We start from the raw sequence: 21,971 nt of genomic DNA, 5'->3' as shown, positions 1-21,971 counted from the left end.
TTTATGAAATACTACAAAAGTAATTTTGAAACATTCTAGCAACACGCTGCCATTTACTGACTTGAGAAGTTGGCTGAAGCTCAAGGTCTTGCTGATTGCTTTGGTCAGGAGAAGAAATCAATGGAAGAGCTGTCTGCTTTAGACATAATCTATAATGTGTGTTTTATTACCTCAAATCATTTCTCTCAGGCATCAAAGTACTTGAACAGAGACTCAGAGAGAAAGAAAGTAGGTAGCAGAATAACACATCTTGAAGAGTAAGTTACTGGTAAGCAGCCTTTCCGCCTTATTATTTGTTTGTGCATATATTCATGTCAGTAACTTCAGGCACTACTTTTTTCACTACATGGGAAAAGAGAGGGCCAAAACATCACATCATGAGGGATAGGCAGGTTCTCTGCTTCACATTTTGAGTTTTACTACCCTGCAGCGAGCTGGGGAGTTGGATGAGGACGGCACTATTTTGCAGCTGTTGTTAACTCCTCTGGGTGTTCCTCTTGACTGAGAATGACAGTTACAGAATACTGACAGATTTGGCAAGAAAGGTGAGAAAAACAGGGGGTCTGTCTCCTCACTGTCAGCTGATAAATTCTTTGTGAGCAACCTAACCTGTAGAACTGTTGAACTATGGTGAGTACTGAGGTCATAGCACTAAGGTAGCCTGGTCCTTCAATGGCATCTCTTCATGGAAACAAGCAGAATCTCTGCATGGTGATGACTGTGGTCAAAAACCTGTTCACTGCATTTAGGCCAGTTGCATTTAATGTTTTCTATAGGAGCACCAGGAAGACAGAAATAGGCTCCATAAGCAGAGCATTAATTTTGTTTTGTAGAAGAGGAGGGAAGTACTGAGGTAAAAAAATTATAACTGATCATTGTATTCAGAGATAATTAAGAGCTGAATAGATTACTACTCTTAATGTTAAAGGAGAGTAAGTTCAATAACTACCTACAGATGCTTCTTCCCTCTATCACTGAAGAAGACATGACTGTTTACACTCTAAAATTTTCCAAAACAGGAAAAACTTTTAGAAAGTAGGCAGATACATGTAACATTTGGCCAACTGATCTTTCTGCCAATAAAATTGTCAAAACAGACAAAATTTAGGGGAGTCAAATCTCAGATGTTGTCAACAGATTGTCTAGTGGATGAACAAACAGCATATTCAGAGATGGTCTAAGACGGCTCCACAATAACTAGCATCAGTTATCAACAGGATTTGTGTTGGCAGTGCTGTGTTGTCTATCTACCTTTTTGGATAAGTGCTTGCTCAAGATCTTTATGCTTCACATACTGTGTGTTCTTCAAACTTTATTTTTTCCTTTCAGTTATACTCTCACAGTATAATATTGTAGCTTACTTTTACACATATCCTGAATAATTCATATTTTTAACCAAGCTATCCCAACTCCTCATCACCCCAGCTGAGTGTTGAATGCATCAAGACCCATGAATTCACTGAGAAGTGTGCCAGCCATTAGAATCAACAAGGTGCTTATTGCATAGCAATAACACATGGGCCAAGATAATCAGCTATGTTTTAGAGTATTGTCATTTCCCACCAAGATGGTTTGAATTTGTCCAATGTGATTTACAGAGTAGAAAAGTCTAAGTGAGAAAAAAAAAAAACATTGTGCCTCTGAGGCAAACCTGGATGTAAAAGAAAAACTTCCTTTACATTGGAAACATTCAGACGTGTGCATGTGCATGCACACCTCAAGCCAGGCTGAATTACAGGAACTGTCAGCTACTGTTGCTGAACAGGTATTGACCAGAAAGCTTCCATTCCAGTTGATGCCTTACATTTTTTGCAGGATTATCTGTGTTACTTTCTCACTGAAAGCAGCAAAATCTTCACTTCCATCCAAGCGCTGAAAAACTAATGCAATTTCTTGGCACTGAGTCACATATGAGCAGGCAAATTGACATAAAAGCAGAAGAATCCACAACTCCAGCAGATGAATCCCCAACTCTTAGCTACCCCAAAAGACATTCCCCTCCCTTTCATGTAGTTAACTGGGCTGCTTCCAGCCTTTTATTGGATTTGCTTGAACAGGCTACAACTACAAAACTCATCTTGTTCTTCCTCCTCGAAGATAAAAGCCACACTTTCCTGGTAACTTAGTTCTAAACAGTTTTGAGGCAGAAGAGTGAGCTCAGAGAATGTATAAGTGCAGCTGAAGCCTTAAATAGACAAAATGTAAATACAGTGACTCTAATTAGAGACGTCCAAGGGGGAATTGTAGTCTGCTCTCTGGAATAAAACATACCCAGTTAAACTGAAAATTCACTGTGAAGAATTTTTTTCCTTTTGACAGAAGGACCCAAGTGTGGCACGGGAATTAGTTCCAATATCATGGCTGTGTGGACTAAAGGTGCCTGAAAAGGGATATCTATTTGAGTTCATTTTTCCTCTCACATTTCTTTTGCACTGCTATAATTCTGTTATGTTTCATACAGTTTGGTTTTGTTAATTAATATTCTAAAATCAGCTGACCTTCAGAGAAGGTCACAAATTTCCCCAAGCTACCTCTGATGGCTTCTTTGTACAAGGAAAATACACCAAGCAAATATGCACAATTCAGCATTCAGATTATATAAGACCTGAAATATTCAAAATAAAGTCTGTCACTTTCAGCTGACCTAATATTCTGAAGCTAGAAGGATTTATATTTGTACTTAATTTCAAACACGAGAATAATTCCATCATAATACAAAATGCACTGTGGGAATATTGACTGGTGTGTCATGTAGACTGCACTATGAAAAGATGTTTTTTTTTTTCTACTGGGACAAGCATGGGCAAATTATATACATAATTTCACATTTTATGTTAAATAACAATTTTCATTTTAGAATAATCTGTTTCTCTTATAATACATAAAATAGCAACTGGACCTGTCAAAAATACATTTCAGGTATACCTATCTGTTCACAACTTCTCTTAGCTGGAAGTCCTCATCAGGTGATTGACATTCATAACACAGGAGTCATTTCTACAATATGATTTTGTGATGTGTTTTGCAGACTAGCCCCTGTCCTTTGGCTATAATAAGTATCAAAAACATCAGTCTGACACCTCAGCAGCTTGAAAGCACAACCTGCTGCTTTTCAAGGCTGGAACCTGCAGGGAAAGCCAGGAGAATTCAGTCCATTCTAAACTGTTTATTTTCTGCATTTTGTTTTTGAAGGACTCAACCTAACAACGCTCCAGGCAAGCTACTGCTCTTGGCTGACTCAGCTTTGACATATACGTGCTCTTGAGAGATCCAGTACAGCAGGCAGTATGTCTGCAAACATGACTTATATGTAATACTTAAGTGCACATCTATAAACTGCAGCTATATTCAGTAAATGTTATAGTACTTACATTTGTAAAAAAAAAAAAAAAAAAAAAAGTATTACACAAAATAATTTTAAAATTAGATTTAAAATGCTCTAAAAACATGAAAATTCTCATAATGGAATTTCAAGATCGTTAATGTAGAGAACATGGGTTAAAAAGAGATGAGTCTCATGGTCCATCAGCACTCACCATTCAGCCACTTGGAGTTGTACTGGGCAGTGCGGAGAGGAGGAAGGGCCCCCAGACTGCGATAAATAGCAGGATCCCTTCCTGGAAAGTCCATGGCTGTAGCAGCATATAATTCCCCACTGGCAGTGAGAAGAGCAGTGGAGTTGTGCTGAGGACTGTAAGGACAACGAGCCATGCCACTGATTTGATCGTGGATCTCTGTCAAGTTACTTAACTGTAAAAGAGTGAGAAAAAAGGATTAAAATGACCTGAAAATTATCATTTCAGCCTAGCTGTATCAGTGTGAGGAATATCCTATTATAAATATCAGTTATCTGCTTTTGTATTGTACAACAGTAATGAATTGACCTTTACATCAATCTGAAACTGTCTCTTACAGAAAGCTTTACTGTAATGTCTGATCTTACTTTTGCCACTTTGGTATGTAAAACATGCATCATTAGCCACCAGGCCTAAAATGTTTTACATTAGGAGGGACTAAAAAATTAATTGATTTTTATTATGACAAAGGAAACCAGATATGATTGTCAGAATCAACTAAGGTATTAGCCATAGCAAGTGGTTGACATTAAAAAAAAAAAAAAAAGAAAAATCTATTACTTGTTTCGTTTTGATGGCTTGTTCTAAGAAAGAACCTCACACGAAAAACAAGATTAAAAAAATAAGCTTTCCAGTTCAGCAGAACTACCTCTCTGACTTTGTAGCCCTAATACTTTCAAAACCACAATATGATATTAATATGTTATTTGAAAATAAAAGTACAATAGGTTTAAATATAATAATTGTGCAAAGGAGTTTTTTGGTGATACGGCTATTCTTTGTATTTAAACACCTCTTGTCTCTTGAAATAAATAGCCAACTTAGTCCAAACAGTGACATTTTGACTTTTATTATGACTGTTATTGATCCTTAATGGATTCTCTTTCTTTGATACATGTAAATTATAACTAGGTTTCTTTCAGAAACAGAATGGCAGATCTTCTCAACCAAGAATTCACATTCTCACCAGTCAGAAATCACTAATACAGGTACTCTCAAACTTCACATCACACAGTATGCAGCTACCCATCTACATTTACAACTAATACGCAAATAGCATGGATTCAAGCACAGCATGCTCTGCCTTTTAATCTGCTGGCTCAGAAAAGGGACTGGAGTTTGTGGGATGAAACATGTAGCTCATACCGTCCGGTTGGTGCAGATCGGAGTGAACGCATTGGTTCCACAGGTGAAGAGATGGTTGCCTCCAACAAGAAGCACTCGAATGTAGTTCTGGCATTCCTCCTGCCACGCAGAAAAGAAATCTATTCAGTAATACTTAAGAGGACAGAGGAGACTAATTATGATTTGTTTTCCATGGTTATGTGTCCACACATAATTTAGGGGAACGAGGCTTAAGCATACCTGATGTGTTCACAATCATGACATACACAGACTTCCTATTTAAAACACATGCATCCATCAGTCTTTGTGACAAGCTCTTAACAGGATAACAATAAACCTCTTTAGTATTGAAGATATCTTCTAAGTGTATATTTCAAATGTTTGGCTAAACCAGATACCAGTATGAGTTGGGGAATAACCTGTTGGAGAGATGTGTAGGAGAAAGGGACCTGGGGGTCCTGGTGGACAGCAGGATGACCACGAGCCAGCACTGTGCTCTTGTGGCCAGGAAGGCCAATGGCATCCTGGTGTGTATTAGAAGGGGGGTGGTTAGTAGGTCGAGAGAGGTTCCCCTCTACCCTGCCCTGGTGAGACCACATCTGGAATATTGTGTCCAGTTCTGGGCCCCTCAGTTCAAGAAGGACAGGGAACTGCTGGAGAGAGTCCAGCGTAGGGCAACAAAGATGATTAAGGGAGTGGAGCATCTCCCTTATGAGGAAAGGCTGAGGGAGCTGGGTCTCTTTAGCTAGGAGAAGAGGAGACTGAGGGGTGACCTCATTAATGTTTACAAATACATAAGGGGTGAGTGTCACAAGGATGGGGCCAGGCTCTTCTCGGTGACAACCAACAGTAGAAGAAGAGGTAATGGGTTTAAACTGGAACACAGGAGGTTCCACTTAAATATGAGAAGAAACTTCTTCATTGTGAGGGTCACAGAGCACGGGAACAGGCTGCCCAGGGAGGTTGTGGAGTCTCCTTCTCTGGAGACATTCAAAACCCACCTGGACACCTTCCTATGTAACTTCATCTAAGTGTTCCTGCTCCAACAGGGGCATTGGACTAGATGATCTTTTGAGGTTCCTTCCAATCACTAACATTCTGCAATTCTTTGTAAACTCTGAAGTGAGAGATGTGAAAGCTTTACGATGTTCATTTCTCACATTTCAGAAGCTAGAAACCAGCAGCAATTTCCACTGTTTATTCAGACAGAAAGCCAACTTCTGCAATACTAAAAATCTCCCAACACTGTATGTAGGAAAGATTGAAACATTCCTCCTTCAAAAATCAATGTCCCTATCTAATAAAATAAACAAAATCAACAGTACACTTGGAAAAAGTTTCTTGGAACCTTCTATTTGGATGTTCTCTAGCATTCATTCACAAGATAGCCTCATGTAAAGCATAAAAACAAACAAAAACCTCATGAAAATACAGCTATGCAACTCTAACAGATATTAAGTGGAATCATGTAAGTAAATACGTGGTAAAGCAATGGTGCAGAAGTCCCATTATCTGGCCTACAGTTATATTAAATGTATTGCTTGTTTATCTTGAAAATACTCTCATCCTGGAAGACAAGAAATATAATCCTGAATAAATTGAACAGGCGCAAGACAGACTGCAAAGCAAGATGAGCAAAACACTAGAAAGCTCTCTGAGAAAACTCTCAGAATTTACTATCTATGCCTTTCCCAATAAAAAATACAGGTTAAAAAAAAAAAACTAAAAAAAAAATCCCCACGAAATCTCAGAAATAAACTACCTCTTTGAAAAAATACCCCTCAAAACCACATTTGCATTAGTGTCTCATGAAAATGTTGTTAATAGCTTCTCTTTGAGCCTTTAAAGGTAAGTGTCAAACATCTTATAATTAAGATTTTGTTCCCATTGGGTAAAAATACAATGTCTTCATTTTTAATCTACCAAAAATGTCATCTTGATATATTTTTTCAAACAAACAGAAGCTAATATACTACCATATAACAGAGCTGGGTAGTGCAATAAGCCATTTAAAATGTAATTATTTCACTTTGGGGCATTTTCTCTATTACAAGTCAACTACATTAAAAAAAAAACAAACGAAGGCAAATCTTTGGTGGGAAGGGTGTTCAAGAAGGTTCACAGAATATAACATAGTAATTTATTCTTCGGGCTGTTTCCATCTTGCCCTTTGCAGCAATTCATGGAATGTAAGTGTAGGAAAAATCAGTGGGTTCTGACATTACAACCCATCCAACCTCTCCTCTTCATATTCTAGAGCTCCCTAAAATAATGGCACTGCCAAATTACTTGCACGCTGACCACCCACTCTTTCTGTTAAAAAATAATGTTAATTTTTTAAACTATGACATTCCTGGGATTCACAAGATTCTCTCTTTAATGTTCCCAAGTCCAGTGCCAACTTGACAACAATCCATACTGTAACAGGGTAAATAAGTTATCTCATATCAAAATTTTGTTGGGTACCTAGTACAACAAAATCAAAAGTGAAAGAATAGCTTTTATAATTTTTTTCCATATGACAAATCCACAATAACACGAAACAAATTTTAAAAAATAGTAATTAATAAAAAGGACTCTGTTATTTAGTCATCTGGATTGCTCAGAGTCACTATTCTAGCTCTGGAGTCAGGCCCAGCTGTACTGGTTCAGTTTTCAGATGTATAAAAAAGAGATGTGTGTCGTAGAAGTGGCAATGGTGAATGCAAAGAACTCCAAAACAGAAGGATTTTTAATTCAGAGGGTGGTGGTAGGTTTGGTGGCTATCTTTTATGTAGTTTTATTCTCCAGTTCATCTTGATCTCTTTGCCATATATTTTCCTATTCTCCTAGAAAAATACCTCTGAAAGAAAGAAATTCATTTAGTAAGTAATTTCTACTTTTATATCAGCATACCTGAAACAAAATACAACTATTAGAAACAATTCAGCAGCCAGCAGGTTAGGCTACTACTTAAGACTGACTTGACAGTTCAAAGACAATCTGGCTGCATATGGTTGTCCATTTGCAGCAATGTTTCTTGTATAGGCTAACATCTTAAACACACCTGTGCTTAATTTTTAATACTTTTATTGAGGTTCAGATGCTAACACACACAAACATTAGAATCTTAAATAAGCAAGGGGTAAGAGGCTCTACTTTAATTATATATATATATATATATATATATATGTATTTAATTTTCTCCTTGGTTTATTTCAATTTTACAGTGCATATTTGTACTTCTTCTAAGAGTCCCTTCCACAAGTGGCAATATGAACGGTCAAATTTATTATCTTACCCATGTGTGGTGTTTTAGATTTCTAAATGCTAACGCATGCTGGCCACAAGGATGTAATTTTGTCTGGCTCACCCTTGTAGCCACTAGTTATTTTAAGCAACAGTTTAAATTTGTGGATAAATGTCTGAAGTCTCAGTAACAAACATTAGCCTGCAAAAGTCGAGTACACATTACACTGTCAAATGTGACAGATGTCCCTATACGTTTTCCCCTTCAGCTCTTTTCCCTCTTTGGCTCCTAAGGCATAAACCTCAGAACAACAACTACTGCTAACAGCCAGAGGCAAAAATTCTGTGCAGCTTCCTTCTGAAGTAGGAAAAAAAAAAAAAAAAGAAAGAAAAGAAAGTTGTGTTTAACTGACTGTTATCTCAAAATTACTATAGCTGCTTCAGGGTTCAAAGCTACCTTCTAGTTTCAGGGCACTCCTCCAGCAAAGTGAGCTTTTGTTTTGCCACCTGAACTCATTGCCCCCATGCTGCTCTGTGGTCAGCAGAGCTTCAAGAGAAACCGGGATTTGAATGAATAACTCGCCCACAGCCAGTCTGGGCTGGCCTTGTATATTTTGTCTCCAGTCTTTCCTGTCCCTTCCCTACAGTCATACGTGTCTGCCCTGAAATCTGAATTGCCCTCAGAACTGTTACAGGAATGCAAGCCCCAGCAACTGTCCAATTTGGGTTGAATCTATTTATACAACAACAAGCAAGCAAGCAGTCTTTCTGACAGCAGTAGCTAGAATTGTGTATCCCAGGGTATTTCCTCCTTTCCTTCACTGTAGCACTGGAGTGAATTCCTCCTCATCTGGTAATTCCCAGTTTTATCAAGGGAAGGCTTTTGTGGTTTGACTAGGAAGAGGAGCACACCACAGATCAGGTGATTTCCTCATGTGCATGCATATGTGCTCCTTATGCAGAGAGTACAGTGACCTTGTTTTAGTCTTGGAAATAAGGCAATAAAAGACAAACATCATTAGGCTACCCTTTATCTAGCCATAAATTTGTCCCTTGATTTCAACCTCAATCACATCAGTAAAAGCAAGAGAGGCATGAAAAGTTCAAAAAGACAGTTGTCGTTCCAGCTGGGTAGGCTGCCTCAGTCGATACCTCTGCATTCTCCAGCAACTCCCACATAAAGCTTTCAGGCACACTGATAAAAAATAAGAAACAAACTATTTCCTCCCAGGATTACTTTCAAACGTAATGGAATATTTTTTTACTTCTCTTCTAGATTGTGAATGAGAAACGAGGCTATGGATACAAAAGAAACACTAAATCTTTATCCAACTAATAACTATACTAAAAAACAATCTCAGAGGTCATTATTAGAATATCACATATACTACTTTACAGTGACAACATAACTTCCAATCACCACCTTCTTCAAAAGGGTATCATGGGCATGAGTGAAAATCTGCACATACATTCTATGCTAAGATCCATTCTTAAATGCATTTAACGAGCACTGGACATTTCTCCTAGCAAAATTATGTAATACCAACATATGTTTCTGCATTGTTGAATCGAACATGGATTATACACCACAGAAAAGACTCCTTCTCTACTTGATGCTAGATTTTTTGGAAAATGTTTTTGAGCTTGTTTTTTTTTGAGTTTTGCACATCAGTAATGTATACTGACATGTTCTACTGAATGTGTGTCCTAAAAGCCAGTGTGGTCTTCTGCGGTTCTCGCTGTTGATGTGTTTCCCTTTCTCTTTTCACTCAATTAACTTTAATGATTAAACAGTACAACAATTACGAACATAAATTACATGCAATTCTGATTGGGTTTACAATTAATTTGATAACTAGCTTCAGCTCAAGACAGTCATAAAGGATCAGAGCATCGACATCTTAGGATTGCACTTACCTGTGCTGAATAAAAGAAATTGTAGTTGGCCAGATAAGGAATTCGTTCTGAATACTAAAAATATATCAAGTCCCATGTTTAAAAAGTTAGTGAATTTCATATTATTTTCTTTATAGTGCCAGTAGATATGAAATATAAAAGTTTCCTAAAGCTGCACAGGGAAATAAATTGAGGATTTTACAAAGTAATTACACAGTATTTCAAGATTTACAGCACTGAAAATGAAGTGAGAATACAGTCCATTACATATGAAATGTTATAGAGTCAAAAAAAAGTAAATTGTTGAAAACTGCAGTTCTTGATCATTTCAGAACAGAATCACATGACTATACCTCTCACCTCACTCCCTATATTTGTTTTTATTCCTCTGCTTATACATGATTGTCAGACTCCTTTCCTACAACTCTTTTCAGAAAGGAAGACAGTGAAAATGCATAAGGTAGAGTAAGGTACACTAAATCACACCTGCTATTAACATATAAATTTTATTAAAGTAGAACAGCTGTCTCATGCTTACCTTTGATTTGCCTTTACTGTAACAGGCTCTTTTAGTAGCTTCATCACATTGCCATTCCACTGCCTGCAACCAACAGGAATTAGTTAGAAATGCAGGGAAAACAGAAATATAAACCTCGAAACTATCTAAGCCAATGCTTTAGATGTGTACTTCAGTCATACTGATGATTAGGTGTGGGTGATTCTATCCATTAATGCCCTATGAACTTTATCTCCATAGAAATGTAGTTCTGCTGTTGATGTTTTTTCAGTGTCTAAATTTGAAGTGAAGCTGGCCATTCCCATGATTCACTGTACCTACCATTACAGCAGAAATAACCACAGACACATTTGATGCTATTTAACCATTTTTGTATGAGTCTTCCTAACGGAAGCAGGAGGAACACAGTGAAGGGCTGAACCTCTGCCCCCAGCAGAGTTGAGCTGTGTCACCACAGCATCTGAGGTCAGCTCTGCTGGAAGACCTTGTGCCACGGGAAAGTGTGCCTTGCTGCTGTTTTTGCAGTATTTCTCTCAAACGTCTAATAGAGATTTTAGTTTTGCAAGGTATGGCTGCAGCGCTAATCAGAATCATTAAAAGATCCATTCAGAGAAAGAAGCAATGGGCAGAAACATACAAGACAGCATCGAAACAGAGCACTGCAAAGCAGAAGCAATTTATCCTCATTTTTGAGCTGTCTCTGCTTCACCACATTTAAGCCAGATCTGTAACGCTTAGTCTGCAGTACTACAGTTTCACTGCATGAGTTAATTCCAATTATTTCCATATTTAACATTCAACAGCTATGACTTACAAACCCCACTGTTCAGTGGAGCAGGTCCTATGCTTGGTGTTTATGTGCCAAGACATGTACATATTTGAATGCCTGTATATGCTGTGTAGTCAGAGTGCATTTTAAATCAGTCTGCACTCTTCCACCTTGACAGTGCCCATCCATATGTTCTTTAGATAAAAATGCCACAAAACACATTTTATCAGGGTAACTGAGATTTCTAAACTAACCACTGCTGCTTATTTATTGAAACCACAGCATTTTCATTTTTATTTACCAGGAAATAATGAAAGACCATTCATTCATATTTAATACAGCCAATTTTTTTGTACCTATCTGTTAATGGAGACTATATTAATAGCAAGCAGACTCTATAATTAATAAAAATAATAGGGTTGAAAGCCTATTTAAACTAAGGGGGAAAATGCCCTCAGAGTATACTATACAGTACTCTTTAATTTGTGTTTCAATGAGACCAAAAATGAGCTTTTTAATTTCAGGAAAAAGAAACTTATAAAAACTAATGCCATTACTTCTCTTCCTCCACCCAAACCTTTCTACTTACAGCATTTGCTGTTGCAGATGAACAAACTACAGCATATTGGGGAATATATTGAAAATTTTGGAATACTCCATTTGGGAATGACCTCAGGGTTTATAAGAAAGTGTATCTAGCAGCATGAAAGAAATCTCATACTGAGTTTGACAAAAAAAAAAAAAGCATCAATGACTTAACTCCTTTTACTCTGTAATACAAAAAGCAATTTATGTCCATAATAGAGATCACAGTACAAAAGACTGCTCTTGGATGACCAACATAAATTCCTAATCAACCCATTAGGACACCCTGAACCTGTATGTATATGGCATTAGATACAAGTATCTGATACTGAATATATTATCTCTGAGCAACAGAAAAAATTCGAAATGCCTGGAGAAGCAAAAAAGTCACCAGTAGGAGGCCAGAGTAGAAAGACTAAGTGGAATACAGGTGCTTAAAAGGGAGGTTTGAAACAAAGTTCTTGCTAAAACTGAACAGAGAGGAATATGCCAAGAATGAACAGCAGGAAGAAAGAAGACAGAATGATTAGATTAAAGATAAAATGTTTATCAATAAATCAATTTTCAGTGGCAATATACCCAGTTTTCAATTGGTCACGGTAAAAGAGTAATTTGAAGGAGAAGGATGTGAAATGCAAAAAATACACAATACCACAAATCAAGAAAATTAAGTACATTTATCAGGCACTGAAGTTTTGGAAAAGAAAATCAAGAGACTTTGGAGAAGGGAAATTCGGCAGCCAAAAGTGACAGTTCTTCAAGCTTTCCACAAAATCCGAGAAAAGCATAAAATGCATCTCTACAAGTGGGTGATTGTTGGAGGATCTGGGATAAGTCAGGCAGAAGCTTTAACTTTGATCACAGTGAGAGAACATTAGGACAGCATCTTCCTCTTCTGCTCCCCTGTTCTCTGACAAGCGATTCCAGAGACCCAGACTATATATTTAAAAAAAGAAAGAAGAAAAAGAACAATCATTGCAACATCAGCAAAGCCAGGTATCCATCCCTTGAAGGAATGGACTCCTTAAGGAGCTTGTTAACTGCCACACTTCTTAGAAGGAATCAAACAATACATAACGTGACAATATAGATATGTGGTTCTTGGTGGAGTCTGTAGAAGTGGCACACCCAGTATTACCTTAGCTCAGAAGTGGTGAGTTGGAAACAATCAAAGACTGACAGCTTTTAGTCAAGTGTTCTTTTAGATAGGATAAATGGTCTCTCATATCTTAAACATTAATAATTTCAACACATCACGAAACACCTAATACCATTGTTAGAGTAACTGAAAATAAACATTCTTCTCTTTCTTTGACATTCATTAAATGCATAGATTTAAATAAAGATATTAACTATTAAAACATTGTGTAGTATTTCTGGATACCATAGTTAATAGCACTCAGAAAAACCCAAATAGAACGAACTCCTGTAACTATCTAGAAATAGATAGATAGCAAACTAACTAACTGACAAACCTTCTGGGGAAACCCTGTTTCTGACAACATATGCCAAAGGAGTAATATTGTCTGGACAAGAAATAAGTGCAGACACACCAGTGACAAAGCTAAATGCCATCTTTGAAATCAAGGGTACTTATAGTCCTCTAGCCCCAGGTTCCACTTCTGGCGGAGACAATAACAGAGCAGGCTGCAAATGAAGTCTATTACAAAGGTATCTGAAGAGATCTGAGTAGTTCAAAGTCGTGTACTTTGGTCCATAAGACTCCTGCATAATTCAGTAATGAATACATATGTCCTATTGATGATTAAATGAAAAGAGCAGGTATAGACAAACATTTCTAGATATAGCTATTTTTTTTTTTTTCCTTCTAATCTTCAGGAAATCTGGGGGAGTTTCCCACAAAATGGAAATTCAGATATTCAACACAGTCTACTGGTAACATACAGGGGGAAGACAGGTGGAAAATTCCTCAAGTTAAATGTCACTTTGTTGTGGAAAAAAGATCAGAAAAACGTATCCTGAATCCTCAGCCCATAAAGACAAACTGTCTCAACAAAATAATCTAAAAAGTAGTTTTTTGTCAGTAGAAGGTTAAGACTTTAAAGTTTTAATTTTGAAAGACCAGACAGACACATACAGATTGTGTTATTTTAGAAAGCAAGTGCAAAGCCAGGTTTATTTAAATATGCTACTGTTATCTACACTTCCATTAAATTGACATATTCTCCTGCTTGACTCCATATGCTAATATTCCCATGAAGTTCAGATGACCAATGTAAATATGAAATGCATACCATGTTGGATATTTGACTCAATATGAAGACCCACACAGCTGAAGTTTACATTTTCTTTATCTTTTCTTTCCTACATTTCTTAGTAAGAACCCACAGTTTTCACATGGCAAAATACAACCTTCAGCATTCCGTGTACAGTTTTTCATTAATATTATAATTCTACTTCAGCAGGCAACAAAATTCATTGAACCAAACTACAGATACTCAAGTTTGTTCACCCTGGGGAAGGAGGAAACTGGGTTTTGAATGCTATTGCTAGAGAAAATAAGGATGAGTAAGATATCGGCTCCTGCTGCACATCTCCACAAAGAACTCAAAGAAGGTAGCTGCGCAGGTTAAGGAGCAGGGGTTAAGGTAGCACATCAGCCTGTTTCTGATAGCAAACTGACACCATTTCAGTAGCATAACTTCTACAAATTATGCTATCAATATGGTCTTCCAAACAGCTCTATAAATTCTATGCCTTTGCTAAGTTTGTTTCTAATTTCCTAAACTTCAGCATAACTATATTCTAGCAGACATAAATATATCTTAAGTATGTAATAGTCATGAGCAGAACAATGCAAAATGTCTGCAGTGAGATTTTTAGCCCTGTGAAAGTCAGTGTGGCCAACTCTAAAGACTGAACTTGAGAGGTACAACTTGAACTCGACCTAGCATAGTCCAATGAGGAAGTCACAATTCACTTTTGAACACATACTGTTTTCTTCAGTTAAAAAAAAAAAATACACAAACCAGAATGTTCCATACAGATTTGACAAAAAATCATACTGAACAGAAACATGGCTTTGGTGTACACTTAACTGTAAATTTGAACTCAAGTCTCAAACTCATGACAGGTACCTTTTTGTAAAAGTTGGATCACAAAAAAAATCACACTATATCAGTGTTTCAAATTTGATATAACTGATGTTTGTAAAGTGCTTAAAAAACTTCAGATTAAATACCTCCTAGCATTTTCAAGGGGTAGTGGGCAGAGAGAAATTCCAGCCAGAGAAGGAACAAATTCCAACTCAAGCTATATAATGAAACTATTATCTTCAAAATGAAGAAAAAAATAGAACCAACACATATCTATGTTAAGTTAAAAATTACAGTATTAAAATGTATCATATTCCTTGGAACAACAAATATATTTCCGTAACTCTTCTGTTTGGATGACTGATAATAGTCTTACTTAAAAGTTAAACTACTGTATCCTCAGCAGGCAAACTAAATAAATGCAAAGAAATTAGATCCAATGGAAACCAAAAGAAAATCCCAGTCCAAACTGACTTATCCAAATACCTTAGAACAATGCTAAAAGAGATTCATGGAAAGTGTATGAGCAGTGAATAATTTTCACGTGTCCTTCCCATTTAAGAAATAACTGTAAAGGGGTTCTCTTCATGCCCATTATGCAGCAACAAAGGAGGTCCCTTGAAACCCAAATTATTCTATGATTTTCCAGAAAAATTACAAAATACAAAAGGAAAGCAAACAAACAAAACCTTAATTAAATAAATTTAATATAGCCCCTTTCTCCAATTGTATCTTTAATCAGTAAATGCAGACAGGAAATTTTAAATTTTAACACAAACAAGAAGACTGGTCTATTAGAATGTGTTAGGTGAGATGTACTAGTTGTACTTGCAAGTCAACCAAAAACTTGTGGCTTTCACCTAGGGTAGTAGTTGCACATGTAACTGCGTACAATCAGATCTCCTGGAAGAACTATGCTCCTATAACTACACAGATACTCAAGAGATATACATGTAGACAGGTACAGATTCATGTGTATTTTTATATATGAACTTCTTTGAAGTTTAGAAACAGAATGTACTATTACATTTCATAGAGAAAGAAGTTAATTAGTCAAGAACCAAAAAATTAACAGAACAGTATTCCAGACAGATGGTCCAGCACTTCTTAGGCAGATGGCCCTGCTAATTAGATACTGGCAAAAATAACATTAAAGAAGATGGTTTAATTATACAATGCCAAAAAATAACAACTACATGATATTTCCTTTTTTTGTTTTCATTATCTGCTTGCTTTCATCTCTTATATCATGTATTTAAACAATACTCTGGGGAGATGGGGTAAAATGGCAATAACGATAATAATATATGTCAAAAAAACATGAGTAATATCGTCTTATTGTTCACATCAGTCCAGCACTGGAATGGCTTCAAACTGTTGTGACTTGTTTGGGAAGGGTGTCTTGCAGCCTGCCTAATTAGCTCTCAATGAGCATGGGTGCTGGAGTCCAAAAGCTGAATTTAAAGAGGCCATAAAGAAAATGTCAGGATTGTAAATGCAAAGACAGAATGTAGTCACAGAGAAGTATAGTAGCAAGACATTAGCAGCAAATTAGCAGCCACAGAGTTAGTGGTGGTTTTGATGTTACCAGAAATTTCAAGGCATGCTTTGGTATAATGACATTCTTGCTTCCAGCAAAAATGTAAAGCCACTTAAGAAAGATTTATACCTCTCTATACTTCAGAGGAAACATTTTGCTTGCTTTCCACAGTCATGACCCCTTGTCCTTGCAGCTATAATTTCTGGATCTGCCTATCTTGCCAATAGGCTCCTGACAAACAGTCAGCTTCAGGGAGTGATTATCCTCTGTAGGAAAAACTAGAGTAAAATATTAAAAAGGGACTTCCTTTAAACACAGCTTTCCCTTTTGGCTCACCAAAAAGAAAAAGCTGGTTTCTAGAGATAGAAGGCATCCTGGTTAGGCTTTCATACAAAGTGATAGGCCAGCAGCTCCTACAAGAAGTCCAACAGCATATGGACAACTTTACTAATTGGCTACAGTCACTGCAGTATCTCACCACCAATTACCACATGTAACAGCCAGTTCTCCTGGGAATAACATTATGTGTGTTTGTATTTGTTCGGAACCAGTCTTTACTGTTCATCCACATAGAAAATTACAGTTTCTTATAAAGCAAGCAGTGTGAAACATATGAAAATAAACATCAAATCATGCCCTAGTTTTCTAGAGTTCGGAATTCAATAAGAACTGAGATCCCCTGATAGTCATATAATTTCTTACCTAAACTAAGTAATATGTAAAGCTTTATTTCATTTCAAGAAGCTGATGTCAACTTAATTTTATTTCAAATATAATGGACCAAAGTATTAAAAAAAAAAAGTGAGAATTACATACCCTGCCAATTCATTAAGTAGCCAAAGTTGTAATTAGCTTATTTTATTGACTATGCAAATAAGATGTTGCAGAAACTTGTCAGAATTAATATGATGAAATTAAAAGAAAAAGTTAAGCATATTAGTTGAAAATTTAGAGTTACTAATACAAAAACCAAAAAACTCTCAGTGTTGGACTACTCCACCAACTTTAATGACACATAGCTCTGCCCAAGACTGAACTTTCACAAATGTCACCTATCCATCCACCTGTGCTTTGCCCTCTTTGTCTTCTACAGAGATTTCTAAATGTCAGAAAACATCCACTTGGTTTATACTTAACAAAGACAGGTTTATAGAGGAAAATGCAGTTGGAAACTTGGAAGTTAGCAACTGAAAACTTGAGTATGTTCAGAACTAGAGGTTTTAGTTCTGATCATAGACAAACCCACAAAACTGTTGCACTGTGACTTTCAAAGTTTTGAATGTTCCAATCTGGCATTTTGAAGCTTCTACAGTTTTTACAGACATTTAAAAATTGAATGCGGGATTTTGCTGAAGGGGTAAAACAACAAAATGCTCTTGCATTACCAAACCTGGCAGCCATTCAGCAGGTAGGAATGAGATTTCACAACACATTTTTAATGCACATTCTGAAAGTATACTACATATAGTAAATTTAATGTATTGAATAAATTATACACGAATCCTTTAAGATTCAACAACATCTGTGTTAGCACACTGAGTTTTAAAGTGTTTCCTGCTTTTTGGCAAGTAAGGCTCACTTTTAGTAGGCTCCAAGACCTTCTGACAGCAACATTTCATTTTATTTTTTTACAACTAGTGTTTTATACTTTTAGGTGCCGAGGAGAAATGTCAGGATTCTCTTTGTTTCAAAGAAGGGAAAAGTGTTTCACACTCCTCAAACCCCTAGGTTAAATAACAGACTAAGTAAAAAAAGGGTCCCCTAGCACTGGGGTGCCACAATATGTTGGTTTGGACCTTGTACATAGGCAAGCAGAATTTTCATGTACACCTGCTCATTGATGCTGAGAAACATGGAAATAGGAAGGAGGAGGGAGCACCAGAGTGTGGGCCATCTTGTCCTGTGCTGACTTGCTGTTCAAGGCAGCCATGCTGGTGTGTGATGCAGGATTAAAGAAGCAGCTCACCAATCAGCCCGCTTTACCTTTCAGCCACAGGCAGTCAAGGAAGGTATGGCACTCCAGAAGACTTTGTGCAAAACAAAAACCTTCACGAAATAATTTCTGAGAGGCACGGCCAACATACTATATCTTGTTGCTGGGATGCCAAAGAAAGCTGTATTATAGCTTCCAGATATGAGCTCACAAAACCAGACACACCTGAGAGATATGATGAAGGATGAAACTTATAACACTTTCAAAGTCCTACTGAATAACCAAGACTAACAAAAAAAAAAAACCCAAAACAATCACTTTGTATTTCTATATGTACATATATAATTTTGTACACAACGTCTCATTAGGAACAGAATAACAATTTTATCAACATTTCTGTTTGCCTTTTCCTTATTTATTCAAATAGTATTTCTATTAGGCTTTAGTGATGGTGGGTTTGATGCCGTTAATAGTAATACTCATCTATAGTTCCAGAGAAAATATTACAGGGACTTCACAATAATTTCTATTTACTATATCAAAAATATTTTGAAAAGTTATCCTAAAAATAGCAGGAAAGAGGCAAAAATTGTGGAAGGAACTTTAACATACATATTTTTCCATTCAATATGCAACCAAATCAAGGTACGAAGATTTTAGGCAGGTGAAAGCAGAATGCTAACAACAGAAGAAATTTAAGAACTACCAATTTATGCAGCTTATCCAGTGAAGAAATGGTTCAATGGCAAAGAAACACAAACATGAGATTTTCTACATGCTTCTAGCTAAATTCATTGACCAGAACAGTGTTTTTGGAAAATCAAGACGGAGTTTTCTTCTTCCCATTTAAAGATAACAGAGAAATATACAAGACATTTAGAAAGCAGACGGAGCAAAATGGAACACAATAAGAAAAACACGATCAAATTTCCAAAGAGTTGGCAACAGGGTTGATGGCAGCATGACTGACCAGTCACTCAGGGAAACAAACAAACAAACAAGTAATTTCTGTGTTGGTTATGTTTATTTTAAAGTAATTTAATTTAATTTGACAAACACAAGGTCAATTTGAGACATGAAATTGCAAAAATATGAAGAATAAAAAGTAAAAAGGCACATAAATGAGAGCCATGAACACATAGATATATTGTGAGCTGTGGAGACAGGCAAAAAAGAATGGCAGATGGAGAAAAAAAATCTCATTAAACACAGATATCAAGAGGTGCTTATTTAAACAGGAAAGCTTAAACTTATATCTAGTAGGAAAATCACTGGAGTGTAGTTGCATTGTTAAATTATACAGAAATCAGGGGTGAGAAAGACAAAGAAGACCATCAGGACTGAGAAGAGTATCTGCTCAGAATACGAGAAAGTCTTCAAGAGAACATCATGTACTCCCATTGCAATGGAAGGAGCAGTGGGAACAAGGAGGCCCATAATGCAAGTTTATAATCACAGTTTTGTCATAAATATTTGAGATAATGGGAGGTTATGAAAAAGCCTGAATGTTAGTTAATTTTTCTCATTTATTGACACAAGTGAATGATCTGAAGTAATGTCAATGACGCATGGAGCTCTTCACCTCCAGGTTATATGTTAAACATCATTCAAGTTATTAATTAGTGGAGGTCAGTGACATCCAGCAACCTACTGTTAGCTATGTGAAATGAGTGAGTCATTTCTATCCAATTTCTAAAAGACAAACATTCAGATCCAAATTAGTTGTAATTGGCCATTTTTGCAGAGGCAGTAGAATAGTTGCACAGAGGGAAAACTTATCCCTGTTATATATAAAGGTGTTTAACTCATTCACATTGACAAGGATTCTTGGAAAAGCAGATAATCACTGAAACAATAATCATCATCATATGTTAACAATTTTCCCTCCTATTTCCCTCCCTGCTGACTTCATCTTTCAGCAGATATAAGACAGTTGTAGGAAGCTCTAACTCAACCTTTACACTCAGAGCTCTTAAGTGTTGAGAAAGTATCTCCAGAATTTCAGTGACATGCAGAAATTTTAGTAATAATCTCACACAGGGAGCCCAATTGAAGAAATTTATTTCTGAACCAGCTGTGTGATGTTTTCTTCCTCCTCCTGTAGCCTCTTTTCCATTTTTCTTGGTTTATAAATGCTTTGATTGCTACATCGGAAGAACAATATTGTACTTTGGTATTTTTCTCCCAGAAGCTGAAAGCTCAGTGAAGGTAGCTATAAAAACATGATAAATAAAGCTCATTCAACAGGATGCCCAGTGCAACTGTTAATACGGCACTTCTGTGAAGTCATGAGGCTGTTATTTCTTTTTTGCAGATATCATCAGCTTTCCCCCATCAAAGTAAACCTTATTAACGATTTCTCCCCTGATGGGTATGTTGTAGCTCTTAGCTTTTTAACAGTGGTTTACACTGGATACTAGTTTAGCATTATAAACAGAAAGTAACAAAAACTTTTTTAATACTCTGAATTATTTCTTTAAAATTCTCCTGTGCTTTTTCTGCTGAAGTGAGTCCTTTGAAGTCAGTGTTCCAAATCCCAGAGCTTTTACTATAGCAAAACACTCCAAAATCAAAGGGAGTTTTGTCTAAGAACAGAAAAAAAGCTAGAAATTGTAAACATTCTCAAAACCACTATAGAAAAGGGACAGCTTCTGTACAGTAGCTTATAATAGGAAACCTCCTTAGCATATGCCCAGAGTACTGAAGAACTTTAAAATTAGACCAAAGACCATTCATTTATAGTGCTTACTTTCCTGTGAATAGTGAAATGGGTACGTCAGTGAATCTTCCTTGTTCTGTGTGCCAAAGGAAACTGAGTGATCCTCATTTTGAAAACTTGGGTGCAGACATAATTTTGGCCCACAAAGTATAGACCAAAAAAACCTGAGACTCTGAATCTACATAACCAATCCCTCAGGCATAAGAGGAACTTCATGTTAGTAACATAGTCCTGTCTCACCACTAGATCTTTTTAAGTACAATGTCCATATAACTTTTCATATGTATTGAAACAATGCATTCTTCCTTAGCCTTCCCTACAAATAACAACGGATAATTTCTTGCAGTGTTCATCACTGTAAGTATTCTGTGTTAATCATGGTGTTTTGAATTAAGATACTTCTAATATCACTTCTAAACTATGAGTTACTGGTCAAAGCAGAGGGAATGCAGGACAGAAAGAAGAGTGTGTGTATATTTTAAAGCCATGCTAGGATATAGGCAGCTTGGTTGGCTGCCAGATGCCCACCCAGCTGCTTTCTCATAAATTCATTTTATAGTCAATTAAAAACAGAATAGGATGGCAAGAAACAAAGACAAACCTAAAACATTTCCCCACAACCACCACCACCTTTTCACAGGATCAACTTCATCCCTTTACCCCGGACCCTTCTACCTCCTCCCCCTCAGTACTGCAGGGGATGAAGAACGGGGGCTGAGGTCAGCCCGCAACAGCTCCTCTCTGCTAATCCTTCCTCCTCACACTTTCCCCTGCTCCAAACAACATTCCTAGCTAGACACCTTTCTTTTTTAATCTGTAATGATTTTGAAAGTTGCAGTTCTGTAAGTAAGCAGATGCAGTTAATCCCACAAAATCTATACTATACCAAGACATGGCAGACAGATTTCAATGTGAGTTGCATGCAAGCAAGGACCAGCCACTCCACTGAGAAACAGAAGCAAGAAAAAACCCTGAAAACCTGAATGTCATGCCACTGCACTGGAATTGTGGAATTATTACATGGGCAT

At 36.8% G+C, this 21,971-nt stretch overlaps 1 protein-coding gene across 22 annotated transcripts in view; it reads right to left on the bottom strand.

Annotated features, from left to right (window-relative positions):
• Positions 1-21,971, bottom strand: part of SEMA5A (semaphorin 5A) — a 348,961-nt gene that overhangs the window by 137,397 nt on the left and 189,593 nt on the right. For all 22 annotated transcript variants that reach the window (XM_065052681.1, XM_065052686.1, XM_065052695.1 and 19 more), the window contains 3 exons: positions 10,363-10,425; positions 4,722-4,820; positions 3,537-3,750 (listed from right to left, as the gene is read on the bottom strand). In XM_065052681.1, the coding sequence (XP_064908753.1) occupies positions 3,537-3,750; positions 4,722-4,820; positions 10,363-10,425 (376 nt within the window). The remainder of the gene's footprint in view (positions 1-3,536; positions 3,751-4,721; positions 4,821-10,362; positions 10,426-21,971) is intronic.

Source organism: Columba livia, chromosome 2 (genome assembly GCF_036013475.1).
Source record: "Columba livia isolate bColLiv1 breed racing homer chromosome 2, bColLiv1.pat.W.v2, whole genome shotgun sequence".
Taxonomy (NCBI): Eukaryota; Metazoa; Chordata; class Aves; order Columbiformes; family Columbidae; genus Columba; species Columba livia.
Note: the sequence above shows the minus strand (reverse complement) of the source record. Positions and strands in the feature narration are given on the sequence as shown.